At 36.1% G+C, this 24,811-nt stretch overlaps 2 protein-coding genes across 2 annotated transcripts; both read left to right on the top strand.

The window, feature by feature from the left end:
• The first annotated feature begins 201 nt into the window (after positions 1–201).
• LOC120443396 lies at positions 202–2,771 on the top strand. Its single transcript, XM_039622040.1, has 9 exons — positions 202–238; positions 408–707; positions 844–967; positions 1,093–1,187; positions 1,304–1,338; positions 1,488–1,544; positions 1,663–1,713; positions 2,240–2,308; positions 2,495–2,771. The coding sequence occupies exons 2-9, from the start codon at positions 500–502 to the stop codon at positions 2,537–2,539; spliced, it is 684 nt and encodes a 227-aa protein (XP_039477974.1). The 5' UTR covers positions 202–238; positions 408–499; the 3' UTR covers positions 2,540–2,771.
• An 11,688-nt stretch (positions 2,772–14,459) lies between these two features.
• Positions 14,460–18,498, top strand: LOC120443283 (polymeric immunoglobulin receptor-like). Its single transcript, XM_039621610.1, has 10 exons — positions 14,460–14,508; positions 14,707–15,027; positions 15,200–15,496; positions 15,633–15,744; positions 15,870–15,964; positions 16,071–16,105; positions 16,239–16,295; positions 16,414–16,464; positions 18,050–18,118; positions 18,304–18,498. Exons 1-10 carry the CDS (start codon positions 14,463–14,465, stop codon positions 18,346–18,348), a joined length of 1,128 nt encoding a protein of 375 aa, XP_039477544.1. The 5' UTR covers positions 14,460–14,462; the 3' UTR covers positions 18,349–18,498.
• The last annotated feature ends 6,313 nt before the right edge of the window (positions 18,499–24,811 follow it).

The raw sequence follows: 24,811 nt of genomic DNA, 5'->3' as shown, positions 1-24,811 counted from the left end.
TACAAAAACCATGTGAAGTACTTGTGTGAAGGATATGATTGGACGTTCTGCAAATATGCAGTGAAAACAAACGAAGCAGACCCTTCAGGAAAATATTTAATCTCTGATGACAAAAAACTGAAAATTTTCACTGTGACTATAAATCAGCTGACAAATGAAAACACTAATTACTGGTGTGTGGTGGAGATTAATAAGGGAGAGGATTATAAACAGTATTTTCAGCTGTCAGTTACCAGTGGTACGTGACCATCGTTGTAAACATTTAAAGTGTTTGTCATTAAAAGTTAATAAAACTAGACATTAAATCTGAATTGCCAGTGATTTAAAAGTTGGATTTTTTTAAATCCTTTTTTCGACTCATTACGTTTTTTATTTTTTTAATTGATTCATTTTTTTTGTCCTTGAAGGTACCCCCAGTCTCTATGTGGATCATCAGAGGATTACAGGATATATTGGAGAAAGCATAACCATCAGATGTCACCACAGTAACTCTGGAGAAATGAAGTGGTGCAGGCTGGGCAGGAACTGTGTGACAGGATCATCTGGATCCATAGATGGTGCAGCAGTGACCACTCATATGAGAGACCCAAATGTTTTCACAGTGACCATGAGTGGACTAAAGTCAGAGAACAGTGGCTGGTATTGGTGCGCTAAAGGGGACATTCAGATACCAGTATATTTAAATGTTACTGTGAAACCGATCACTAGTGAGTACTGCAAGATATCAAATAAAATCCAAGTATATGAATTCTTTCCCTTTCTACATTTTACTACTGTAAGAGATATTAGGATGATAATTGTTACAGTACTCTAGTGATGACTGTTCTTTATTTTAAATTATAGCCACTCTCCCTACTACTACTACTACTGCTAGTACTGCTATTTCTACTACTATTCATACTGTTGCTGAAAAGGGAACAATGGAACATGGGAAAAATTCTACACTAGGGGAAAATAAACAACACAGGTCAGATATTTTGTATATTTATTTGCAGTAATCAGAGGTAACATATTTCTTAAAATGAAGTATAAACATTTTTTACATTAAACATTAAACTAAACAAAATTATATTTTCAATCATCATGTTACAGAGCTTCATTTGACCCAAGGATCCTCATCATCCCTGTGAGTGTGTTGATCTGGATTGTAATTGTGGTGTTGTTCATCTGGTTTATACTGAGACACAGTGAGTATTACTAAACTTGAATTTATATCCATCGCAATTGTTTTCTCCAAAATCTTTCAAATTAAATTATTACACATTGTTACACAGTGTCAGTAACAGCAGTTTTATTTTTCTAGAGCAGAGGAAAGCAGACTCATCAGTCACGCCAACGGTAAGTTATGCTGATCTACTTCCTTGTGGGTATGGTACATAGTACTAAAAGAATAGGTGAAGAAAGTAGTACAGTACAAAATACTCAGTACAAAATTTCCTAATGACAGTTTGGCAGAGGGTTGAATTGTGTTTTGTTTTTCAATGCAGGCTGAAGAGGAAATAATATACTCTGATGTTAGACCCAAGAAAAGAAGTTTAGCCAAGGTACCTCTAACCTTTATAAACCTGGTATTTTCTCAACACTGACACCATGCACTTAAAAAATGATCCTATGGGGCACTCAGTGAGTGTAAATGCATTGTATAATTTTGATTCTACACAGGTGGACAAGGAAGTAACATACTCTGAAGTTAGACTCTACGAAAAAGGGAAGGTAAGTTGACCAAGGTAACAAACTACAGTGCTATCAACAAATTCGGTTTATAATTATCAGTAAACATACTGGTCACATGAAAGTATACTGTATGTGTGACTCACTTGAGTATTAGAAGGTGAGTTCTAATATGTCTGTCTGATAAAATGAATCTTCATACGGTAAACTGGTGTGTATTTTATATAACTTGTAAAATACAACCACAGTTATGAAGAAATTAGACCATCATTCACAAAGCTGTATTTTGCTTCACGTCTGATAAATCAAACATTTACTCCTTGTAGTTCATTTAAGTACTGGTATTTTCTTAACACTGACACCTTACACTTTGAAAAGTAGGAGTACTAGAGCAATAGAAAACTACCCTCCAGTGTTGGACATGTGGGTAAAAATCACCTGAGGTAATGCTAAAATACTACAACTATGCATATATATGTAAGAATATACGTAGACTTTCATCTAAGATATTTTCTTAAAGCACAGCAGAAGTGTAAAGTGCTCAGTCTCTATTTTTGCTCCTGCCCAGAGGTCATTTGCTGAAAGTGAAACGAAAATCTTGTACAGTTCTGTTGTTACGAAACAACGCATGAAAAGGGTAAATATTACAAGACCTGAACCCAACCACACACTGTATCTCACCTCCTTTATTTCCTTCATTTTAAATCATTCTGTTTGTTATCCCAGTGTCATGCTTTCCTTTTAATTCGACCACATTTTTCTTTGCTTTTTCTTCCTAATTTCCTGGCAAATGTTCATAAGATTTGTTTCTGTTCTCCAACAGGGTGACGGAAAAGACACAGGAGTTACATTAGAGCACATTAGCTAATCAGAATTTAAATGATTAAATATTAAAACATTTGCAATTTTATCTATTTTATCTGTACCTATGTTACTGGAGTCTTATGGTGCAATGTCTTATCTGTTGCCATCAGCTTGTTATTAGTAAATCTTTTCTTCTTCTTGCTAACTTTTTTCCTGCGTAGCTGTAAAGTGGCTCAAAGAAGCATTGACCCGTTTGTTTGCTCTTTTTCAGGATCATTAATATTATTCTTGGTTCTTGTATTGTAAGCTTCAACAATAATGTATAATCTTGACCTTTCAATCTATATTAAACATTTTTGTTTTGTGCTATAATTTGTTGTGTTATTTGTTCTATTATATATTATATAAATATATTTTTTGTGACTATAGTTGAAAGAAAAAGTGCCTGTCAATAGAAAAGCTCTATGAGCAACAGCAGGCATTTTAAGATGAGAGTGGGCTGATATATAGGCAAGTATTGGACCACACCTATTAATTTTTCAGTTTAAATGTTTACAGTCCATTGCAACAGGTGGATAAAATCATGAACCTAGCCATGCAGTCTGCCTTATTTATCTTTTTGAAAGAATTGGTCATTCAAAAGAGCTCGCCAAATTGGTACTGTAGTGGTAAGATGCCACAGTTGCTCCATGTCACTTTGTTAAATTTCCTCGATATTCCACAAAGTGTTGTATTGAAGCATTTAGGAACCACAGTGTCTCAGCCATGAAGTTTCTGACTATGTAATTTTAAAGAGCATATATTCAGTATCTGAATATATATGCATACAACATGGGTCAAAAAAAGTTATTACTGTCATGTTTTAAGTAATTCAATCCACAAAAAGGAAAGGCAGGAAATTACAGTGGAAACGCTGCAAAAATAAAGTGGTGCCAGCTAATGTGAAGCATCATGGGGCGACCGTGGCTCAGGGGATTGGGAAGCTCTCTTTGTCCTGGTCGTTGTGTCCTTGGGCAAGACACTTTACCCTACCACCTACTGGTGTTGGCCAGAGGGGCCGATGGCGCGATATGGCAGCCTCGCTTCTGTCAGTCTGCCCCAGGGCAGCTGTGGCTACAACTGTAGCTTGCCTCCACCACTGTGAGAGTGAGAGTGAATGAATAGTGGAATTGTAAAGTGCTTTAGGTGCCTAGAAAAGCACTATATAAATGCAATCCATCATTATTATTATTATTATTATTATTATTATTATTATTATTATTATTATTATTATCTGAATTCCGATGGAAAGCATGTAACTATTAATGATACTCTCACAAACAGTAAGTACACTAAATGTGAATGTGATATATGAGATCTGTGTGCATGAACATTTTTCTTGCAGTGTTGAACCATATCATCTGCCCCTGAAACTCTATACAACTGTGTTTTTTTAATGATTTTAACAGAGTCTTTTTCCATATTTTGAATTCTAATTTGATAACATGAAATTTGTAAATTACAAAGGGATTTTTTTTTATTGGACTCCTTTACTAGTCTTTCAAAACATCTGTCTTCTTGTTCTTATTTATTACTAATGACTCAGGCTTTTTTTCACCCCTTGTCTCATGTGACAACCTACATGATTGACATGATTGATTAACGGCCCTCAGGATCACCTCCAAAGGGAACAGTCCCCACTAGGGGTATATAACCTGTGACTCCTCACCAGTTGCTTTAGAACTGAAGAAGCCTCTTGGATGAGAGGCAAAACATCTTCAAAAAAAGTGGAAAAAGAAAACTAAAGAAGTGCAGCTTTTCTTCTTTTTAGACTCTCAAGATTAAAGAGGTTAAATAATTTCTTATTTTACCACATTTACATGTCTCTGATGTTTCTTCTGTTTTTTTTTTTTTCAAGGGTCAGAACAATCGGGATGTGACATACAGTTCTGTTGTTATCATTTCATCAGACTATACTTTGAGATATCTGTTTACCACACTGTGAGAAACTTTTCCTCATTTTTACACATTTTCTTAACGCAGCAGCAGGGCTTGACTGACAGCGGTGTCAGTGTGTCAGTGTAAAGAGTAGGAACACATTTAACTCTAAATCTTCAACGAGGATCAGGTGCGCCACTGTGGGAAGAATCAAAATACAAAAATGATGACAACACTGATAAATGGGGCCATCTTAGGGTTAACGTGCTTTGCCTGTTGTTCAATATCCCAATTCTTTGATCTTTGGGCTGAAGGAAAAACAACACTCGGTGTATAAATGCTCAGTCAACAATCTCTTTATTCCATACAACACTTTGAGCATAAATCCGGACGGGAGATGTGGACAGGAGGGTGTGCGCCAGATCTCGAAGTGTCTGACCTCAGTGAGCCTAAGTTATGACCTTGGCTTCCTGTGCAGTATGTTCTGTTCTTTCCAATCAGACAAATAAGGCCATGATTCTCAGAAAACAATATTTCTTATAACGCAGCAGTATGCTTCATAAAACAGTATAATGATTTCACAATCTTTAATCCAAGCCATAATGTGGCCTATAGCCGTATAATGATTCAACAATTCTTTGATTAGAAGTATAGGGTGGCATAAAATAGTATAATAATCTCACACTGTTCACTAATGAAATCTAGTAGACATTTGAAGATACTACACAGAATACCTGAAAATAAAAGTAGATACGTACACTGCAGTGACAAAAACAGTATTCTGAAGAATCGTTCATCTCCAGAACAAATGTCCTCTCTATATTATTGAAACTACTGAATTCTGTGTGTTGTATTAAGGCGCCATCTTGTGGTCTGTTTGACATGTGGTTGGATTTTTGATGTGGGAGAAACGGGGACTTGATCAATAATTATTGGGTAGATATTTGTCTGTGTAATGCTTCAAATGTTTTTATCATGTCTTTGGATTCCCAGATTCTACCAGTTAAGTTGATCAAGTGTTGCACTGAGGACAGAAATCAAGTTTCTAGTAAAATTTTTTGAGTCACATGAAAATGACAGTAAATGCAAGCATATCTTAAGAGAACACAAAAGTGCATGTTAGGTAAGGAGCTTTTTACATCTTGCTGGGCTTCTCATTTAATGCATTCCTAAATGTTGGCAGTTCACCAACATAAGCATGTAATTGAAATGTTAATACGTGCACACAAGGGGACAGATTTTTTTTATCTAAACTTAAGCTACCTTATCAGTAATGGTGTCTCCATATATTAAGAAATGTTGCAGCCAAACCATGCAGCAGGGTTATGTATGTGTGCATGCTCTACTTGTTGTCTCACTGAAAGTTCATCTTCTTTGTACTGCATTGTGGTTCTTATCAGTGAACATCATACAGTATAAGGAACTAATAGGAAGGCATCTTTTAAGTGTTGCATTTGCATAATGCATAAATTGAAAAGTAGAACCAAACTTGACATTGGTTTATGTGTTTTGTCTACTCATTCACTGCCATGGCTGTTCATTTCACCGTTCTTCTCCTCTTCAGTGTACTCAAAGGTCAGTAGTTTAAATAGCTCATGTTTCAAAGGTTAATGTCACCAAATGATAGAATTAAAAACTATTAAACATATACAATCTTGTAGATGAAAACACTCTGTGTGTACATGTAAAATAGACACGTCATGTAAAAGAAAAATGTTACAAGAAAACATAGCCATTAAAATACTTTGTTCTTGTTGCAGGAGTTCACAGCATAACTACAGTCAGTAAAGTATCAGTGAAAACTGGGAAATCTATCTCCATCCCATGTCTCTATGAGTCCCAATATGTTAATAATGTGAAGTACTTGTGTGAAGGATATTATTGGAGGTACTGCAGCGATGCAGTAAAAACAAACAAACTAGACCCTTCACGAAAATATTTCATCTCTGATGACAAAAGAAAGAAAATTTTTTACTGTGACTATAAACCAGCTGACCAATGAAAACACTGATTACTGGTGTATGGTGGGGATTGATCGATGGGTGGATGATAGAGTGCATTTTCAACTGTCAGTTACCAGTGGTGAGTCTCCGTTTTTCTACACATTTCAAATAGTAAAGTTTAGTTTTTTTCAGACTGAATATTCTCTTATTTGTCATGTTAGAGAATAGACGTGTAGACTGAATTTCCAACAAATTTTCCATTCATTAGTTTTATTAAGTTATTTATTTGTTTTTCTTAAAGGTACCCCCAGTCTCTACGTGGATCATCAGAAGATTACAGGATATATTGGAGAAAACATAACTGTTAGATGTCACCACAGCATTTCTGGAGAATTGAAGTGGTGCAGGCTGGGCAGGAACTGTGTGACAGGATCATCTGGATCCATAGATGGAACAACAGTGACCGCTCATATGAGAGACCCAAATGTTTTCACAGTGACCATGAGTGGACTAAAGTCAAATGATACTGGCTGGTATTGGTGTGCTGAAGGGGACATTCAGATACCAGTATATTTAAATGTTACTGAGAAACTAATGACTAGTAAGTACTGTAAGTAATCGTAAATTCTACATGTATATAAATTCCATCCTATCGAAATGTTAACACTCAAAGAGATATTAGGATAATAATCATTCTTATTAGTACTCTAGTACTCAGTACTCTGGTGATGATGATGTTCTTTTTTTTAATTATAGCCTCTACCCACACTGTTGCTGGAAATTGAACATTTACCACATTCGAAAATAACCAGCATAGGTCAGATATTTTGTATTTATATTTGCTATGTATGCAGTAGTATTATATATAAGTGGTAGAACTTTTCTTGTAAGGAGTCCGTATACATATATTTTTAGAGACCCTATTATGACATATTAAACTAAACTAAACTAAACTAAACTAAACTGTGTGTTCTCAAAATAGATTTTGTACAGCTTCATTTGACCCTAAGAGCCTCATCTTTTGTCTGAGTTTGTTGGTCTTGATTTTAATTGCGGTGCCGTTCAACTATTTTATATTAATATACAGTAAGTGTTGCTTAACTTTGATTACAATTAAATTCATGTTCACTTTATTGTGAATTGTTGCACAGCATCAGTAAAAGCAGTTTGGTTTTACTAGAGAAGCATAAAGCAGAATCACCAGTGACAGCAATGGTAAGTTGACCTGTTTATCTTTGACTGCTATCTGTGACTGCTATATGATACTAAAAGAATAGCAAAAGTAAGTCACAGGGCAAACCTTTCTAATTTTGTCAGATGTTCTAATTAGGTTATGTTCTTCAATGCAGGCTGAAGAGGAAGTAACATACTCCAAAGTTAGATACCTTAAAACACTTTCAGGCAAGGTAATAAACTGCAGTACTGTCTAGTTAAACCATTTCAGTGAACATATTCTCCATGTGTGAGTGTGCTGCAGATATAGACTACTTTAGATTAATTACTACTATGTGTGCTTTTATAAAAATAAATCCCTATGGTAAACATGGTGTGTGTTTTCATCAACTGTCAGAAGAAATTAGATCATGAGTCACAAAACTGTATTTTGCTTCTAATCATTCAAAGCTCTATCCCTTCATATGTACTTAAATAGACATATGTTGTCAACACTGTTGGGGGGCACCGTGAAAGTGTAAATCATTGTAAATGTTACACAAAAGAGTTTTGATTAAGGGTGTGCATTCAAATAGGTGCACTTTACACCAGCCTGGTACTTTCTTTTAATTACATTTTGCTCATTCTACACAGATGGATGGGGAAGTAACAGACTCCACTGTGAGAAATGTGGGAAGAAAAACACCAAAGGTAACCCTCACATATTACAGCTATACATTTATATTTATGAATACAAGTAGACTTTAATATTTTTTTTCTTAAAACAAAGCAAAATTGTGATCTGTTCAGTTTCTATATTGTTGCCTCTCAAAGACCATTTACTCAGTGTAAAATGAATATCAATGCACAATTATGTGGTTATTTTAAAACATCAAAATATGAAAAGGGAAAATTTCAAAAACCTCAGAACAGCTGCACACTGTTTCTCTCTTCCTTTATTTCTTTGTTTTTTCAAATCATCTTGCTTGTTGTCCTGATATGTGACATTTCATTTTTAATTTGTTCACCTTTTTCTCTTCTTTTCCTTCCTCAGTATCTTATTTGTTTCTGTTCTCCAACAAGATAAATGCACAGAAGTTACATACAGCATCCATCCATCCAGTCACCACTGAAATATTTAAAAATTACAACTTTCTGCCTTTTTATTTTTCTTATCCGTAGCTGTATTACTGAAGTCTTTGTCAGAGAAGTGATGCAATGTGTTGAATCTACTGCTCAGCTTGTCCTGTAACTCTTTTCTTTAAGATCTTTAAGCTGTCACAGTTTATTTTGTAATTCTTGAATGGAGTTCTGGCTGTAAAAGATGAATTAAGGCTCCATCATGTGGTGGGTTTGATATATGGTTGGATTTTTAATGAGAGAATATCCATCCATCCATCCACTTCTCACTCTATCTCTAAGGGAGGCCAGCTACCCTTCGGAGGAAGCCCATTTCTGCCGCTTGTATCTACGATCTCGTTCTTTCAGTCACTACCCACAGCTCGTGACCATAGGTGAGGGTAGGGACGTAGATTGACCGGTAAATTGAGAGCTTCACTTTTACGCTCTCTCTTCTCCACGATGGACCGGTACATCACTGCAGCCACAGCACCAACCCATCTGTCGATCTCCCGCTCCCTTCTCCCGTCCCTTGTGAACAAGACCCCAAGATATTTCAACTCCTCCACTTGGGCCAGGAACTTGTCCCTGACCCAGAGTGGGCAATCTACCCTTTTCCGTCTGAGGACCAAGGCCTTATATTTGGATGTGCTGATTTTCATTCCCATGGCTTCCCACTCAGCTGTCAAATGTTCCAGTGTGAGCTGGAGGCCATCACCGAATGAAGGCAACAGAAGCACATAATCCGTGAAAAGCAGAGATGAGATTCTGAGATGACCCAAGTGAAAGCCTTGCGCTACTTGGCTGTGCCTAGAAATCCTGTCCATAAAAATTACAAACAGAATCAACAACAAAGGGCAGCCCTGGCAGAGCCCATCACCCACTGGGAACGAGTCCGACTTATTGCCGGCTATGTGGACCAAGCTCTTGCAATGGTTGTATAAGGATTAAATGGCCCTTAGCAATGACCCAAACACCCCATACTCATTTTAATGAGTAAATCATTTTATTTGATTTCTGTGACTGAGAATTTACTGTTAGACAAGGAACTTTTTACATGTTGTTAGGGAACTAATTCAGTGCAGTCCTGAAAGTCCACATAAATATTATCAACAGTTCACTAATATAAGAATCATTTAATTGAAATGTTAATGGACACACACAAGGGGGCAGGCTTTAGCAACAGAAGTAACTGTTTTACTGTTTACACTGTTTTGTTTCAGCCAAAACCATAGCAAAGCCTACTGCAATATGTTCAAAATGCAAATAAACATAGCATAACATAAACAATACACATGCAACACAGAATTTATCCATTCTAACCTTAAACACTGTCCTCACTGTCGTTTTTTTTAAGTGTAGAAGACTATTTTTCTATAATTTGAAGCTGCTTTGTGGGCTATTATAACTTCTTAAACTAAATTAAATTGTATATTCTCAAAGTACATGTTGCAGAGCTTAATTTCACCCGAAGATTCTCATCATGAGTGTGTTGATCTTTATTGTAATTGTTGTGCTCAGCTGGTTTATACTGAGACATAAACTTCGATTTAAATCTATGCAAAATTGAATTGAAAATGTTTAAAATTTAAAAGTGTTTGTTTATTATGAGATATTTGGGTTGTATAATGTTTACATTTTTTCTTGTTTTCATCTAGAGTTTAGGTCTCCCCACGTGTCCCATCATTTTGTGTTAAGTCTTCTTTGTCAGTCAGTCTTGTTTTCGTGTCTGTCACTCTGTTGTATGTAACAAGTTAGTGTGTTGTTGCTCTGGTTTCAGTGTTCTGTCGCCTCCTGTTTTACTGTGACAGCCCTTCATCTCGTGTGTGTTATCTCAACTTTTACCTCACCGCTTTCATTCCTGATCTGTCCCTACTATGTTCCCAGCTGTATCCTCTTCCCTAGTCACCCTTTTTTATTAGATGTTGTTGCTTTCACCCCATGTTCATTGTCAGGATGTTGAGTCATCATCCCTTCATGTCTCCTAGATCCAGATTTCCTGCCCTAGCGTTATTCCCAGTTTAGGTTTCAGTAGTTAATAGTGCATAAGAAAGGAAATGGCAAAAACAATGTTTTTATTCATTTGTTATCACCTAATAAAAAGCTCGCTTTAAGTTCACTACGGTATCTCGAGTGTGTCTGTGTCAATAGAAAATTGTACTTAGTAGTCAGTATAATCTTTTAATGATATAAGTTTGCATATGATAGAATACTGCATGATGACCTCTTTATAACTCAGACTGTTTTCGTTCACTGTGACCTGTTATCATGCAGGGAAGGAGCAGTACCTGCAAGATAAGAGCTTAATAAGCAGTTTCACTTTGTACCAGGTAGAGGAACCTCTCCTGGCACACGCACACACGCACGCACACACACACACACATATTCGCACATGCTCACGCATCAACATTCCACTGAACAAACGTATTCACTGTTGTATTACTCTTCTTGTGTATAAATAAAGACCAGGGCAGTGGCAGAGTGTGAGTCTCGGAGCCCTCACTCCAAGTGCGAGTGCTCTGTGGCTGCCCTTGCATGCAAGTAAAACTGTGTGTTTCTCCTCTCTGATTCTCAGCTGAAGAAGTGTCTTAGAGTACATCTCTTGACAGTCTGCATTTGTTTCCTGTCTCTCCTTGCACACCATTATGCATGACATGTGCGGCCAGCTCAGTACTTTTGTCTATATTGTGTATTTTCATCTTTTTAATTTATATGTTATATATGCTTGGTCTTGCTCTTACCTAAGACCATACAGTATGAGGAACTAGAAGCAAGGAAGTGTTGCATATTGCATGAATTGAAGAAAATAACCAGACATGTGGTTTAATTGTTTAAGTCAACTCACTCACTCACTCACATTTCTCATCTCTTCATTCTTCTTCTTTTTAGTGGTAACAGACATCATTTAAATACCCATCAGATAATAAAGTGAAAGACTATTAATAGATTGTTTTTGCTTTTCTAAAGTTGTTTGTACAATTTTGTGTATACATGTACAATAGACAAGACATATAAAGGAAGACTGTTTAAGTAAGCATAACAATTCAATACTTTATTTGTTCTATCTTCACAGCATAATTATCAGTAAATAGCACATTTTCAATGATAGCTGGAAAATCTTTCTCCATCCCATGTTTACTGTATATCAATATGTAAACTATATGAAATACTCACTGTACTGTTATGGATTACTTAGAAATATTACAACACCAAATAAAGGCTTAAATATAACCCACAGAAAAGACTTGTTTGCATTACTACAATTACTTTGTCAGTCAAGATATAAGGAGAATAAATATGTTAACAAACTATTGAGAGAAATATGCATAAACCAAATGTAAATATCAATAAAAGCACTAAGTGATATAGTTAATACTTATTTTAAAATATTAATACTAGCAAGTCTAGTAACATATTTCTAATTATTTTTGTTTTCCAACAGGACACACCAGTTTCTATCATCTGGATCATTCAGAGATGAATCTTATTTTATTTTTTTTCGGCTTCTTCTTAATCACAAAGCAAAAAGCAAAACATAACTCAGAAGAATTACGTTACACTTACACTCACCATTTCATATCTTATAAATATGAAAACAAACCATTATATTTAAATTACTTTAACTTCTGTATCTACTCAGTGAAATAGTGACAACAAAACTTTAAAAAAATATATAAATCCATCATGTCTTGTTGTCTGTTATTTTGCATATTATTGAATACTATGTGGAGTTCGTCAGTGGTATTAGGTTCATCTGTAATGATTAATTGTTCTTTGAATATTGTAGATAATTCTAGTTTTATATTTCAGAGTGTGTTGGATTATAGTAAATTTAGTATAACTGACTACAAAAGTTTTAAATATGTTATTAATATCGTGTGGGTTTTGAACTATATTACTTAAGGGTTCAATTTTGACAGGATTTTCTTTTTTTATATATATATATTTTTTTTATTTGATTTGTTTTATTTAACTATTTTACTGGATTCAAAGATTTCATGTTTGAGCTACTGGATTAAAAACTGTTATTTGAATATATACCTTAATCATGTTCAAGTTTGAATTCAGTTTGTAATTGTTCGCTGAAGCTTTTGTTACAAACAACTTGCGTTGTGGTGCCTGCTGTTTTTGTTTGGTTTTTTTGTTTGTTTGTTTTTTTGTAGCATCGTGTCATGATGAGCATGAGATGACATTTACTCTGATCATAAAGAAAATAATGAAATTAATGAAATAATGATTCTCGAAGAACTTTTGTATTGTGCTTGAATGGTGTGTGTGTGTGTGTGTTATGCACATTTTTATTCATCTCATCAAGGTGATGCAGAAAATCCTTTAGTGCATCACCTTATAAGATGCTTTTTTACTTAACTTTTCCATGAATTGACAGCTTCCTGTTCTGATGTCTGAGTTTGTTTTTGAAATGTGGAAGTGAAGATAGATGACTCACTGTTCTTTAGTGTGTGCTTGTTAAAAAGTATGCAGACAATATGACAGTGTGAGCGATCATTTGCAAGAACGCAGCAAGTGTTTATTAAGATTAATCTGCCCTTATGGTCAGTACTTTATTCACATTGATTAAATAAACAAACTGATGCCAAAGCAACTTTAAAAACATAATTCTGGACTTTAATGCAAAATAAGGAAACTTTAAGTTGTCCTGACTCCTGCTAGAATGATTTCTGTAGCCCTAAATCATGCACAGTTTAAAAAAGAAGCTTTTTGCACCCCGTCCTTGCAGATTTGTGAACCTGCAGGAGACAAATACTCACACAAACTTGCTTCCTGTGTAAAAAAAACTGTTAGCAGAGATGTAGAAATGAAACTGACCCTATAAGAAAACCTGCATTTGCACTGAAAAAATATAAAGTATATACTGTATTTTGGCGCTACTGAAAATTCCAAGGTGAGGTAGAGAGTAGTGGGTAACAGGCTGACAATCGTTACTAATGGGTTATACAAATACGTTATATATGTGGGAATTTGTTTTCACCTATCTGTCACACAAAGGTAAGATCCTATAAATACTGTGGTGATGATGGGAGAGCCTGTCAGATTTGATGGTACTGTTAAAACCTGGGGGGCAGCAATAGAGAAGTACTCAATAAAAAGAAGAGTAAAAAAGGAGAGACACTACGTGGTACTGGTGGGGGGGAATGCATGAATGCATGAGCATGAACTTCAATGGATAATTCTGACCTCTATTTTCAGGAAGTTCATTAAAACTGTTTTTATAAATATTTTTGTTGTTGTTTTTTTTACTTTAATTTACTTAAGTGTCAGTACTATTTTATGTTAAGGGAGTACATATTTCTCATTCACTTGTTGTTACTGTTAAATGAATAAGCAATGTGGCTTTTAAACATTGTAGATGGTGATTATTACACCTAGTCTAAATCAGAATCAGAATACTTTATTGATCCCTAGGGGAAATTACTTTGGTTACAGTGCTCCAGTACAAACAGTAACAAAGACAGACAGTACACTAAGTAAGAAATAGCACAATATGTATATGTATATATATACATAGACAATATACACAATATATATTGTGTATAATGTGTATGTATGTATGTATATATATATATATATATATATATATATATATATATATATATATATATACAATATTATATATATATATATATATAAGTCACTTATTGATAAATTACTGAATACGAAAGAAAGAAGAGCATGTGCAAAAAGGGTGTAGCTAAAGCAAAATACACCAGTGACTTAATAAATTTTAAAAATACAGGGAGGCAGGGTTGAAGTGCTGTATTTGCATGTTGCATACACTCATAGAAAGAACCAGACTTGACAGTAGCTCATATGGTTGAAGTCTATTCACTCACAGGCATGGCTGCTCATCTCATCATTCTTCTTCTCTTCAGTGTGCTCAAAGGTTGGTCACAGGTCACCTCATGTTTCAAAGGCTAATGTCAGCAGATGATCAAATTGATGACTGTTAATAATTTTTGTAGTATGCAGTTTTATACTTATTTTAAACTACAATACTGTAATGTGTCTACATGTACAAAAGAAAAAATTTAAATAATTTTTATGTAAATATAACCATTAAAATACTTTGTTCTTCTTGTAGGAGTTCACAGCATAACTACAGTCAGTAAAGTATCAGTTAAAGCTGGAAAATCTATCTCCATCCCATGTCTCTATGAGTCCCAATACAAAAACCATGTGAAGTACTTGTGTGAAGGTTATTATTGGACGTACTGCAGATATGCAGTAAAAACAAACGAAGCAGACCCTTCAGGAAAATATTTAATCTCTGATGACAAAAAACAGAACATTTTTAATGTGACTATAAACCAGCTGGCACATAAAAACACTGATTACTGGTGTGCTGTGGAGATTAATGACGGACAGGATTATCGACAGTATTTTCAGCTGTCAGTTACCAGTGGTACGTGACCATTGTTGTAAACATTTAAAGTGTTTGTCATTAAAAATGAATAAAAATACACATTAAATCTGAATTGCCAGTGATTTAAAAATTGGATTGTTTTTAATTCTTTTTTCCACTCATTACGTTATTTATTCTTTTAATTGATTAATATTTTTTTTTGTCCTTGAAGGTACCCCCAGTCTCTATGTCGATCAGATGATTACAGGATATTTTAGAGAAAACATAACTATTATATGTCACCACAGTAACTCTGGAGAAATGAAGTGGTGCAGGCTGGGCAGGAACTGTGTGGCAGGATCATCTGGATCCATAGATGGAACAACAGTGACCACTCATATGAGAGACCCAAATGTTTTCACAGTGAAAATGAGTGGACTAAAGTCAGATGACAGTGGCTGGTATTGGTGTGCTGAAGGCGACATTCAGATACCAGTATATTTAAATGTTACTGTGAAACCGATCACTAGTGAGTACTGCAAGATATCAAATAAAATCCATGTATATGAATTCTTTCTCTTTCTACATTTTACTACTGTAAGAGATATTAGGATGATAATTGTTACAGTGTTCTCGTGATGACCTTTCTTTATTTTAAATTATAGCCACTACCCCTACTACTACTACTGCTAGTATTACTATCTCTACTACTGTTCATACTGTTGCAACAATGGAACAAGGGAAAAATTCTACAGTAGGAGAAAATAAACAACACAGGTCAGATATTTTGTATATTTATTTGCAGTAATCAGAGGTAACATATTTCTTAAAATGAAGTAGAAACATTTTTTACATTAAACATTAAACTAAACGAAATTATATTTTCAATCTTCATGTTGCAGAGCTTCATTTGACCCAAGGATCCTCATCATCCCTCTGAGTGTGTTGATCTGGATTGTAATTGTTGTGTTGTTCATCTGGTTTATACTGAGACACAGTAAGTAATACTGAACTTGAATTCACATCCATCACAATTGTTTTCTCCAAAATCTTTCAAATTAAACTGTTACACAGTGTCAGTAACAGCAGTTTCATTTTTCTAGAGCAGAGGAAAGCAGACTCATCAGTCACACTAATGGTAAATTATGCTGATCTACTTCCTTGTGGGTATGGTACATAGTAGTAAAAGAATAGGAGATAAAAATCACAGTACAAAATTTTCCAATGACAGTTTGGCAGATGTTCTAATTGTGTTTTGTTCGTCAATGCAGGCTGAAGAGGAAATAATATACTCTGATGTTAGACCCCAAAAAAAAGGTTTAGCCAAGGTACCTCTAACCTTTATAAACCTGGTATTTTCTCAACACTGACACCATGCACTTAAAAAATGATCCTATGGGGCACTCAGTGAGTGTAAATTCCATGTATTATTTTGATTCTACACAGGTGGACAAGGAAGTAACATACTCTGAAGTTAGACTCAACGAAAAAGGGAAGGTAAGTTAACCAAGGTAACAAACTACAGTGCTATCAAGAAATTCAGTTTATAATTATCAGTAAACGTACTGGTCACTAGGGATGGGTATCGAAACCCGGTTCTTGTTGAGAACCGGTTCCCACTGTTTCAATTCCTTGGAATTGTTTGTCATTTTTGCAAACGATTCCCTTATTGATTCCAGTCGCCTCGAATGACGTCACCGCGTAGCGTAGCGTCATTTACCTGGCAGGAATCATGGCACCTAAGCGGCTCAAACGCTCAAAAGTTTGGTTATACTTTACGAGAACAGATGACAACGGGGGACCCTTGCAATACTTGCAAAGTAGATATTTCATTTAAGGGAGGAAACACTATGAATATGCAAAAGCATTTGCTCACAAAACAGGCGATAACCTTAAATGAATGTCGTGTTTTTAATTCCCCTCCGGACTCGTGAATCTCAACCCAGCGGCAGCGGTAACGTTTGCACGTCCTCTCCCATTAATGCATCAGGTAAATAATCAACTAACAGTGCATATTATGTTAGCGCGATCTGCCTTATTACAAAACCTGCCATTACTGTGCGCTGCATTTAGGTGACCATGATGAGAGAGACAGACAGAGTCTGGCTGGCTCAGATGCTGGCAGTTTTCACTGCAGTCTACCGGTAGCGTCTCCTTTCAGGCCAGGATAGACGAATGTCACCGAACAGCGACTAAGTTTGTGGTCAAAGGCTTGCACCCATTTGCCACAGCAGATGCCCCCGATTTTTGGTAAGTGAGTGTGTTTAATTGTAGGCAGGGACATTACTGGATATTCTTGTGTAATTGCTACAGAATAATTTATGTTATACTTTGTTATTGCTACAGAAGAATATTTATTTTATTATTTTACATTTACAATTTTTTTTCCTGGGGACCCTGTGACACCCCATCGAAGAGCCGTAGGCTGTGGATCTCTTAAGAGCTCACTGTTGGGTTCGTAAGGCCATGTTACTCCTAAATTTCTATCTTGTTCAAAGACAAGATATAAAACAAAGTTCTAAGCTAATCGACCTTAGTGTTCTCCTTTTTTAAAAAGAATCGATAAGAGAATCGAAAAAGAATCGAATCGTTAAAGAGAATCAAAAATAGAATCGGAATCGTGAAAATCGTATCAATACCCATCCCTACTGGTCACATGAGCGTATGCTGATTGTGATTGATTTGAGTATTAGAAGGTGAGTTTAATATGTCTGTCTGATAAAATGAATCTTCATACAGTAAACCAGTGTGTATTTTATATAACTTGTAAAATGCAACCACAGCTGCGAAGACATTAAACCATCATTCACAAAGCTGTATTTTGCTTCACGTCTGATAAATCAAACATTTACTCATTGTAGTTCATTTAAGTACTGCTATTTTGATACCCTACACTTTAAATAGGAGGAGTACTAGAGCAATAGAAAACTACCCTCCAGTGTTGGGCATGTGGGTAAAAATCACCACTAACATACAACTATGCATATAAATGTAAGAATATACGTAGACTTTCATCTAAGATTTTTTCTTAAAGCACAGCAGAAGTGTAAAGTGCTCAGTCTGTATTTTTGCTCCTGCCCAGAGGTCATTTGCTGAAAGTGAAATGGAAATCTTGTACAGTTCTGTTGTTACGAAACAACGCATGAAAAGGGTAAATATTACAAGACCTGAACCCAACCACACACTGTATCTCACCTCTTTTATTTCCTTCATTTTAAATCATTCTGTTTGTTATCCCAGTGTCATGCTTTCCTTTTAATTCTGTCACATTTTCTTTGCTTTTTCTTCCTAATTTCCCAACAAATGTTCATAAGATTTGTTTCTGTTCTCCAACAGGGTGACGGAAAAGACACAGGAGTTGCATTAGAGCACATTAGCTAGAATTTAAATGATTAAATATTCAAACATTTGCAATTTTATCTTTTTTATCTGTACCTATGTTACTGGAGTCTTATGGTGCAATGTCTTATCTGCTGCCATCAGCTTGTTATTAGTAAACCTTTTCTTCTTCTTGCTAACTTTATTCCTGCATAGCTGTAAAATGGCTCAAAGAAGCATTGACCTGTTTGTTTGCTCTTTTTCAGGATCATTAATATGATTCTTGGTTCTTGTATTGTAAGCATCAACAATAATGTTTAATCTTGACCTTTCAATCTATATTAAACATTTTTGTTTTGTGCTATCATTTGTTGTATTATTTGTTCTATTATATAGTATAGAAATGTATTTTTTGTGACTATAGTTTAAAGAAAAAGTGCCTATCAACAGAAAACAGAGGAGATTTTAAGATGAGAGTGGGCTAATATAATAATTAAGCAATTCAATCCACAAAAAGGAAAGGCGGGAAATTACAGTGGAAACCCTGCAAAAAAAAAGTGGTGCCAGCTAATGTGTAGCATCTGAATTCCGATGGAAAGCACGTAACTGTTAATGATAATTTCACACTAAGTACACTAAATGTGAATGTGGTATATGAGATCTGTGTGCATGAATATTTTTCCTGCACAGTGTTGAACCATATCATCTGCCCCTGAAACTCTATACAACTATGTTTTTAATTATTTTAACAGTCTTTTTACATGCTTTGAATTCTAATATTTGATAACATGAGATTTGTAAATTACAAAGGGAGTTTTTTTTAATTGAACTCCTGTGCTAGTCTTTCAAAACATCTGTCTTCTTGTTCTTATATGACAGCCTACATGAATGGCATGACTGATTAACGGCCCTCAGGATCACCTCCAAAGGGAACAGTCCCCACTAGGGGTATATAACCTGTGACTCCTCACCAGTTGCTTTAGAACTGAAGAAGCCTCCTGGATGAGAGGCAAAACATCTTTTAAAAAAAGTGGAAAAAAAAGAAAACTAAAGAAGTGCAGCTTTTCTTCTTTTTAAGCTCTCAAGATTAAAGACTTTCTTATTTTACCACATTTACATGTCTCTGATGTTTCTTCTTTTTTTCAAGGGTCAGAACAATGGGGATGTGACATACAGTTCTGTGGTTATCATTTCATCAGACTATACTTTAAGACATCCGTTTTCACACTGTGAGAAACTTTTCCTCATTTTTACACATTTTCTTAACGCAGCAGCAGGGCTTGACTGACAGCGGTGTCAGTGTGTCAGTGTAAAGAGTAGGAACACATTTAACTCTAAATCTTCAACGTAGGATCAGGTGCACAACTGTGGGAAGAATCAAAATACAAAAAAATGACAACAATGATAAATGGGGCCATCTTAGGGTTAACGTGCTTTGCCTGTTGTTCAATATCCCAATTCTTTGATCTTTGGGCTGAAGGAAGAACAACACTCGGTGTATAAATGCTCAATCAACAATCTCTTTATTCCATACAACACTTTGAGCATAAACGTCTGGATGGGAGATGTGGACAGGAGGGTGTGCGCCAGATCTCAAAGTGTCTGACCGTTTCTCACATTCTTATAGCTTCAGCCCCCCTCCAAAGTCATAAAACCTAAACATCCACATTCTTTCTCTCTCAGTGAGCCTAAGTTATGACCTTGGCTTCCTGTACAGTATGTTCTGTTCTTTCTAATCAGACAAATAAGGCCATGATTCTCAGAAAACAATATTTCTTATAACGCAGCAGTATGCAGTGGCGGTCCTAGCCTGTTTGGCGCCCTGGACGAACACTCCATCTGCCCCCCCCCCACACACACACACACACACACACATACATACATACACACACATATGAAGAGAGAGAGAGTATGCATAGTATGCAAAAGGCTACTAAACAGACAACATAATTCGTCATACAATGAGAACAGGACAAATCAACAATTGACACTGATTAATTAATATTATATTATTGTATATATTGTTTGGAGTTTAGTCTGCTACTGTTACTATTTTTACCATTTCTTCTTGGAGGAACTGTAACCCAGATAATTCCCTTAGGGATTAAGAAAGTATTCTGATTCTTAATGTTTTAGGATACATGACCTGCCATTATCCAATGACACATCTGCTTACCTGCATCTTTTGCTTGTTCCTCCTTGTAGGAGCCATAATTAAATGTGTTGAATTTTAATGATCACTGGGTTTTCATTTGTTTGGTTGCTATGGTGATGTGTAACGGGAGTCACGTGGGTGCTAGCGATGACATTAAGAGGGCGTTGTCAGTCTGTTATTCACTGGTTTGATTTTGACAGAGAGCAGGGCTGGGTAACCGTAGTTTTTGTTGACCGCTGCACAACGAGTTTCCCCTTGTTGCATTAGAGCCTGTGATGTTTTAAGAGTTTGAATCGCGAGCCGATCACATTGCTCTGTAAACTTTTCAAGCACTTTAATAAACAAGCAAGCAATTCCACCTCTCGCATTATTGCGTAAAGTTGACAGCGCGTCAGGCAAATAGGCTCAGTCCCCGGCCTCTAGCGACTGTGGAAGTCGCTACACTCCTCCTCTTCTTTTCTCTTTTTTTTAAACTTTAAAAACGGGTTGTGTGTGAGACTTTAAATCAACAAAATATAAAATATACATTTTAAATTGTTATTGATCCCTTTACCCAGAGTCCTAAAGTATATTTATTTTTTTACTTTTAAATATTTATTGTTCGTTTACTTGCACTGCTGTAACTGGAGCCTCGTCGTCTCGTCTCTCTATATACTGGACTGTATGTAGCGGAGATGACAATAAAGTTTACTTTGACTTCAGCAGCGCAGCAGGCATCTGAGGGCTCTCGCGCTCACTTTTCGTGTATATAATTTTGAAAAACATCGGTGCAAATTATAAGTCTGTATCATGATGTCTGGTGTTTTCGTGTTTGTTGGTTTGTTTTATTTTGTTTTATTTTGCGAGTTGGTTATTAGATGCTGCTCCAGCCAGCCAGAGAATCCCCGCTGCCCGCCCTCTCCTCCCTGCGCCGCAAAGCAGCAGGCGCACTCACAAATGGAGGGCGCCTTACTCCCAGCAAATGGGCGATAGAAAACCGATCGGTGCCTATGCCATTCCCAATATGCGCTGGCTGATGTCGGGGCAGCATGAGTACGAGCAATTTTTTTTTTTGCCGATGCCCGTGATGCCGCCCCCCACCACGATGCCGCCCCAGGCAACCGCCCGTGTCGCCCGTATCTAAAACCGCTACTGGCAGTATGCTTCATAAAACAGTGTAATGATTTCACAATCTTTAATCCAAGGCATAATGTGGCCTATAGCCGTATAATGATTCAACAATTTCTTTGATTAGAAGTATAGGGTGGCATAAAATAGTATAATAATCAAACACTGTTCACTAATGAAATCTAGTAGACATTTGAAGATACTACACAGAATACCTGAAAATAAAAGTAGACACGTACACTGCAGTGACAAAAACAGTATTCTGAAGAATCGTTCATCTCCAGAATAAATGCCCTCTCCATATTATTGAAACTACTGAATTCTGGGTGTGAAGGAATGATGTCTTAAGGCGCCATCTTGTGGTCTGTTTGACATGTGGTTTGATTTTTGATGTGGGAGAAACAGGGGCCGTTTCTCAATTCTCAAGTACGCGAGTACGTACTCGCGTTCTTGGTGAGTATGTACTCGCCGAGAACGTACGGGAGTACGTACCCGCCGAGAACGCGAGCATGGACTCGCGATTTGTACAATTGGAACACCTGCGTACGTGAGGATGTCACAGGTCCGGAGTTTTTACTGCCGTCCCCTCTTAATTTAACTGTGAGTAACATGTTATGAAGCTTAACTTTAATCACAGCCAAACCGGTTTACTCAGGAACAAATAAAACACTGAAATAAACCAAACATTAACATTTAGAAGTGATCTAAGTGACTTATATATCATTTTTAACCTCAGTAGTGAAACCTCTTTTAATAAAAATAGTGTACATGTACATACGTGTACATACCTTAATAAAAACAAGCAGGTGAGATGTTAGAACGCTTTTATTTCTATTTTAGTGGACACTCAATACTATAGACAGCTGCTGGGGTTTCTTTAACCTGAGTAGTGAGAAGACCGCGAGGGGGGGGGTTGAAAACGATGTGCCGGGAGTCCGCTGTTGAGTTTTGGACGAAATGCATTCTGGGATATTTAGCTGTACCAAGTCTACATCGATGCATGCTCGATAAAACGGGCGGAGCGAGAACACATCCGGAACTTTTTCGCGTTCTCGGCTTGATGCGTACTTCGAATTGGAACAGTACTTGGTCTCCGACTGATGACGTATCACGAGTACACGAGAACGCAAGTACGCACAAGTACGCATATTGAGAAACGCCCTGGGACTTGATCAGTAATTACTGGGTAGATATTTGTCTGTGTAATGCTTCAAATATTTTTATCATGGCTTTGGATTCCCAGATTCTACCAGTTTAGTTGATCACTGAGGACAGAAATCAAGTTTCTAGTAAAATGTTTTGAGTCACATAAAAATGACAGTAAATGCAAGCACATCTTAAGAGAACACAAAAGTGCATGTTAGGTAAGGAGCTTTTTACATCTTGCTGGGCTTCTCATTTAATGCATTCCTAAATGTTGACAGTTCACCAACATAAGCATGTAATTGAAATGTTAATACGTGCACACAAGGGGACAGATTTTTGTTTATTTTTTTTATCTGAACTTAAGCTACCTTATCAGTAATGGTGTCTCCATATATTAAGAAATGTTGCAGCAAAACCAGGCAGCAAGGTTATGTATGTGTGCATGCTCTACTTGTTGTCTCACTGAAAGTTCATCTTCTTTGTACTGCATTGTGATTCTTATCAGTGAACATCATACAGTATAAGGAACTAATAGGAAGGCATCTTTTAAGTGTTGCATTTGCATAATGCATAAATTGAAAAATTGAACCAAACTTGACATTGGTTTATGTGTTTTGTCTACTCATTCACTGCCATGGCTGTTCATTTCACCGTTCTTCTCCTCTTCAGTGTACTCAAAGGTCAGTAGTTTAAATATCTCATGTTTCAAAGGTTAATGTCACCAAATTATAGAATTAAAAACTATTAAACATATACAATCTTGTAGATGAAAACACTCTGTGTGTACATGTAAAATAGACACGTCATGTAAAAGAAAAATGTTACAAGAAAACATAACCATTAAAATACTTTGTTCTTGTTGCAGGAGTTCACAGCATAACTACAGTCAGTAAAGTATCAGTGAAAACTGGAAAATCTATCTCCATCCCGTGTCTCTATGAGTCCCAATATGTTAATAATGTGAAGTACTTGTGTGAAGGATATTATTGGAGGTACTGCAGCGATGCAGTAAAAACAAACAAACCAGACCCTTCAGGAAAATATTTCATCTCTGATGACAAAAGAAAGAAAATTTTTACTGTGACTATAAACCAGCTGGCCAATGAAAACACTGATTACTGGTGTATGGTGGGGATTGATGGATGGGTGGATGATGGAGTGCATTTTCAACTGTCAGTTACCAGTGGTGAGTCTCCGTTTTTCTACACATTTCAAATAGTAAAGTTTAGTTTTTTTCAGACTGAATATTCTCTTATTTGTCATGTTAGAGAATAGACGTGTAGACTGAATTTCCAACAAATTTTCCATTCATTAGTTTTATTAAGTTATTTATTTGTTTTTCTTAAAGGTACCCCCAGTCTCTACGTGGATCATCAGAAGATTACAGGATATATTGGAGAAAACATAACTGTTAGACATCACCACAGTAACTCTGGAGAAATGAAGTGGTGCAGGCTGGGGAGGAACTGTGTGACAGGATCATCTGGATCCATAGATGAAACAACAGTGACCGCTCATATGAGAGACCCAAATGTTTTCACAGTGACCATGAGTGGACTAAGGTCAGAGAACACTGGCTGGTATTGGTGTGCTGAAGCGGACATTCAGATACCAGTATATTTAACTGTTACTGAGAAACCGATCACCAGTAACAAGTACAAGTACTGTAAGTTATCAACTAAACTCTACAAGTATGTGAATTTGATTCATTTATAAATGTTAGTACTCTAAGAGATATTAGGATGATAATTGTTACAGTAATGTAGTGATGACTGTTTTTTTTTAACTACAGCCACTACTTCGACTACTACTACCACTACTACTACTACTGTTACTACTACTACTTCGACTACTTCGATTACTACTGTTGCTGGAAATGGAACATTTACCACAATAGAACAACAGAGCAAATCTACAGTAGCAGAAAATAAACACAGGTCAGATATCTTTTGTATTCGTATGCTGGATTTAGTGGTACAACTGTTCATAAAAAAGACTGTGTAGTTATTTATTTCTTTTTACAAACACTGTTTATTACTCATTAAAGTAAACTAAATGATGTGTTCTCAAACTGCATGTTGCAGAGCTTCATTTGACCTAAAGATCCTCATCGTTCCT

This window comes from Oreochromis aureus, linkage group 13, assembly GCF_013358895.1.
Source record: "Oreochromis aureus strain Israel breed Guangdong linkage group 13, ZZ_aureus, whole genome shotgun sequence".
NCBI classification, from domain to species: domain Eukaryota; kingdom Metazoa; phylum Chordata; class Actinopteri; order Cichliformes; family Cichlidae; genus Oreochromis; species Oreochromis aureus.
The sequence above is the reverse complement of the archived record's forward strand: the minus strand, read 5'-3'. Positions and strand labels throughout refer to the sequence as shown.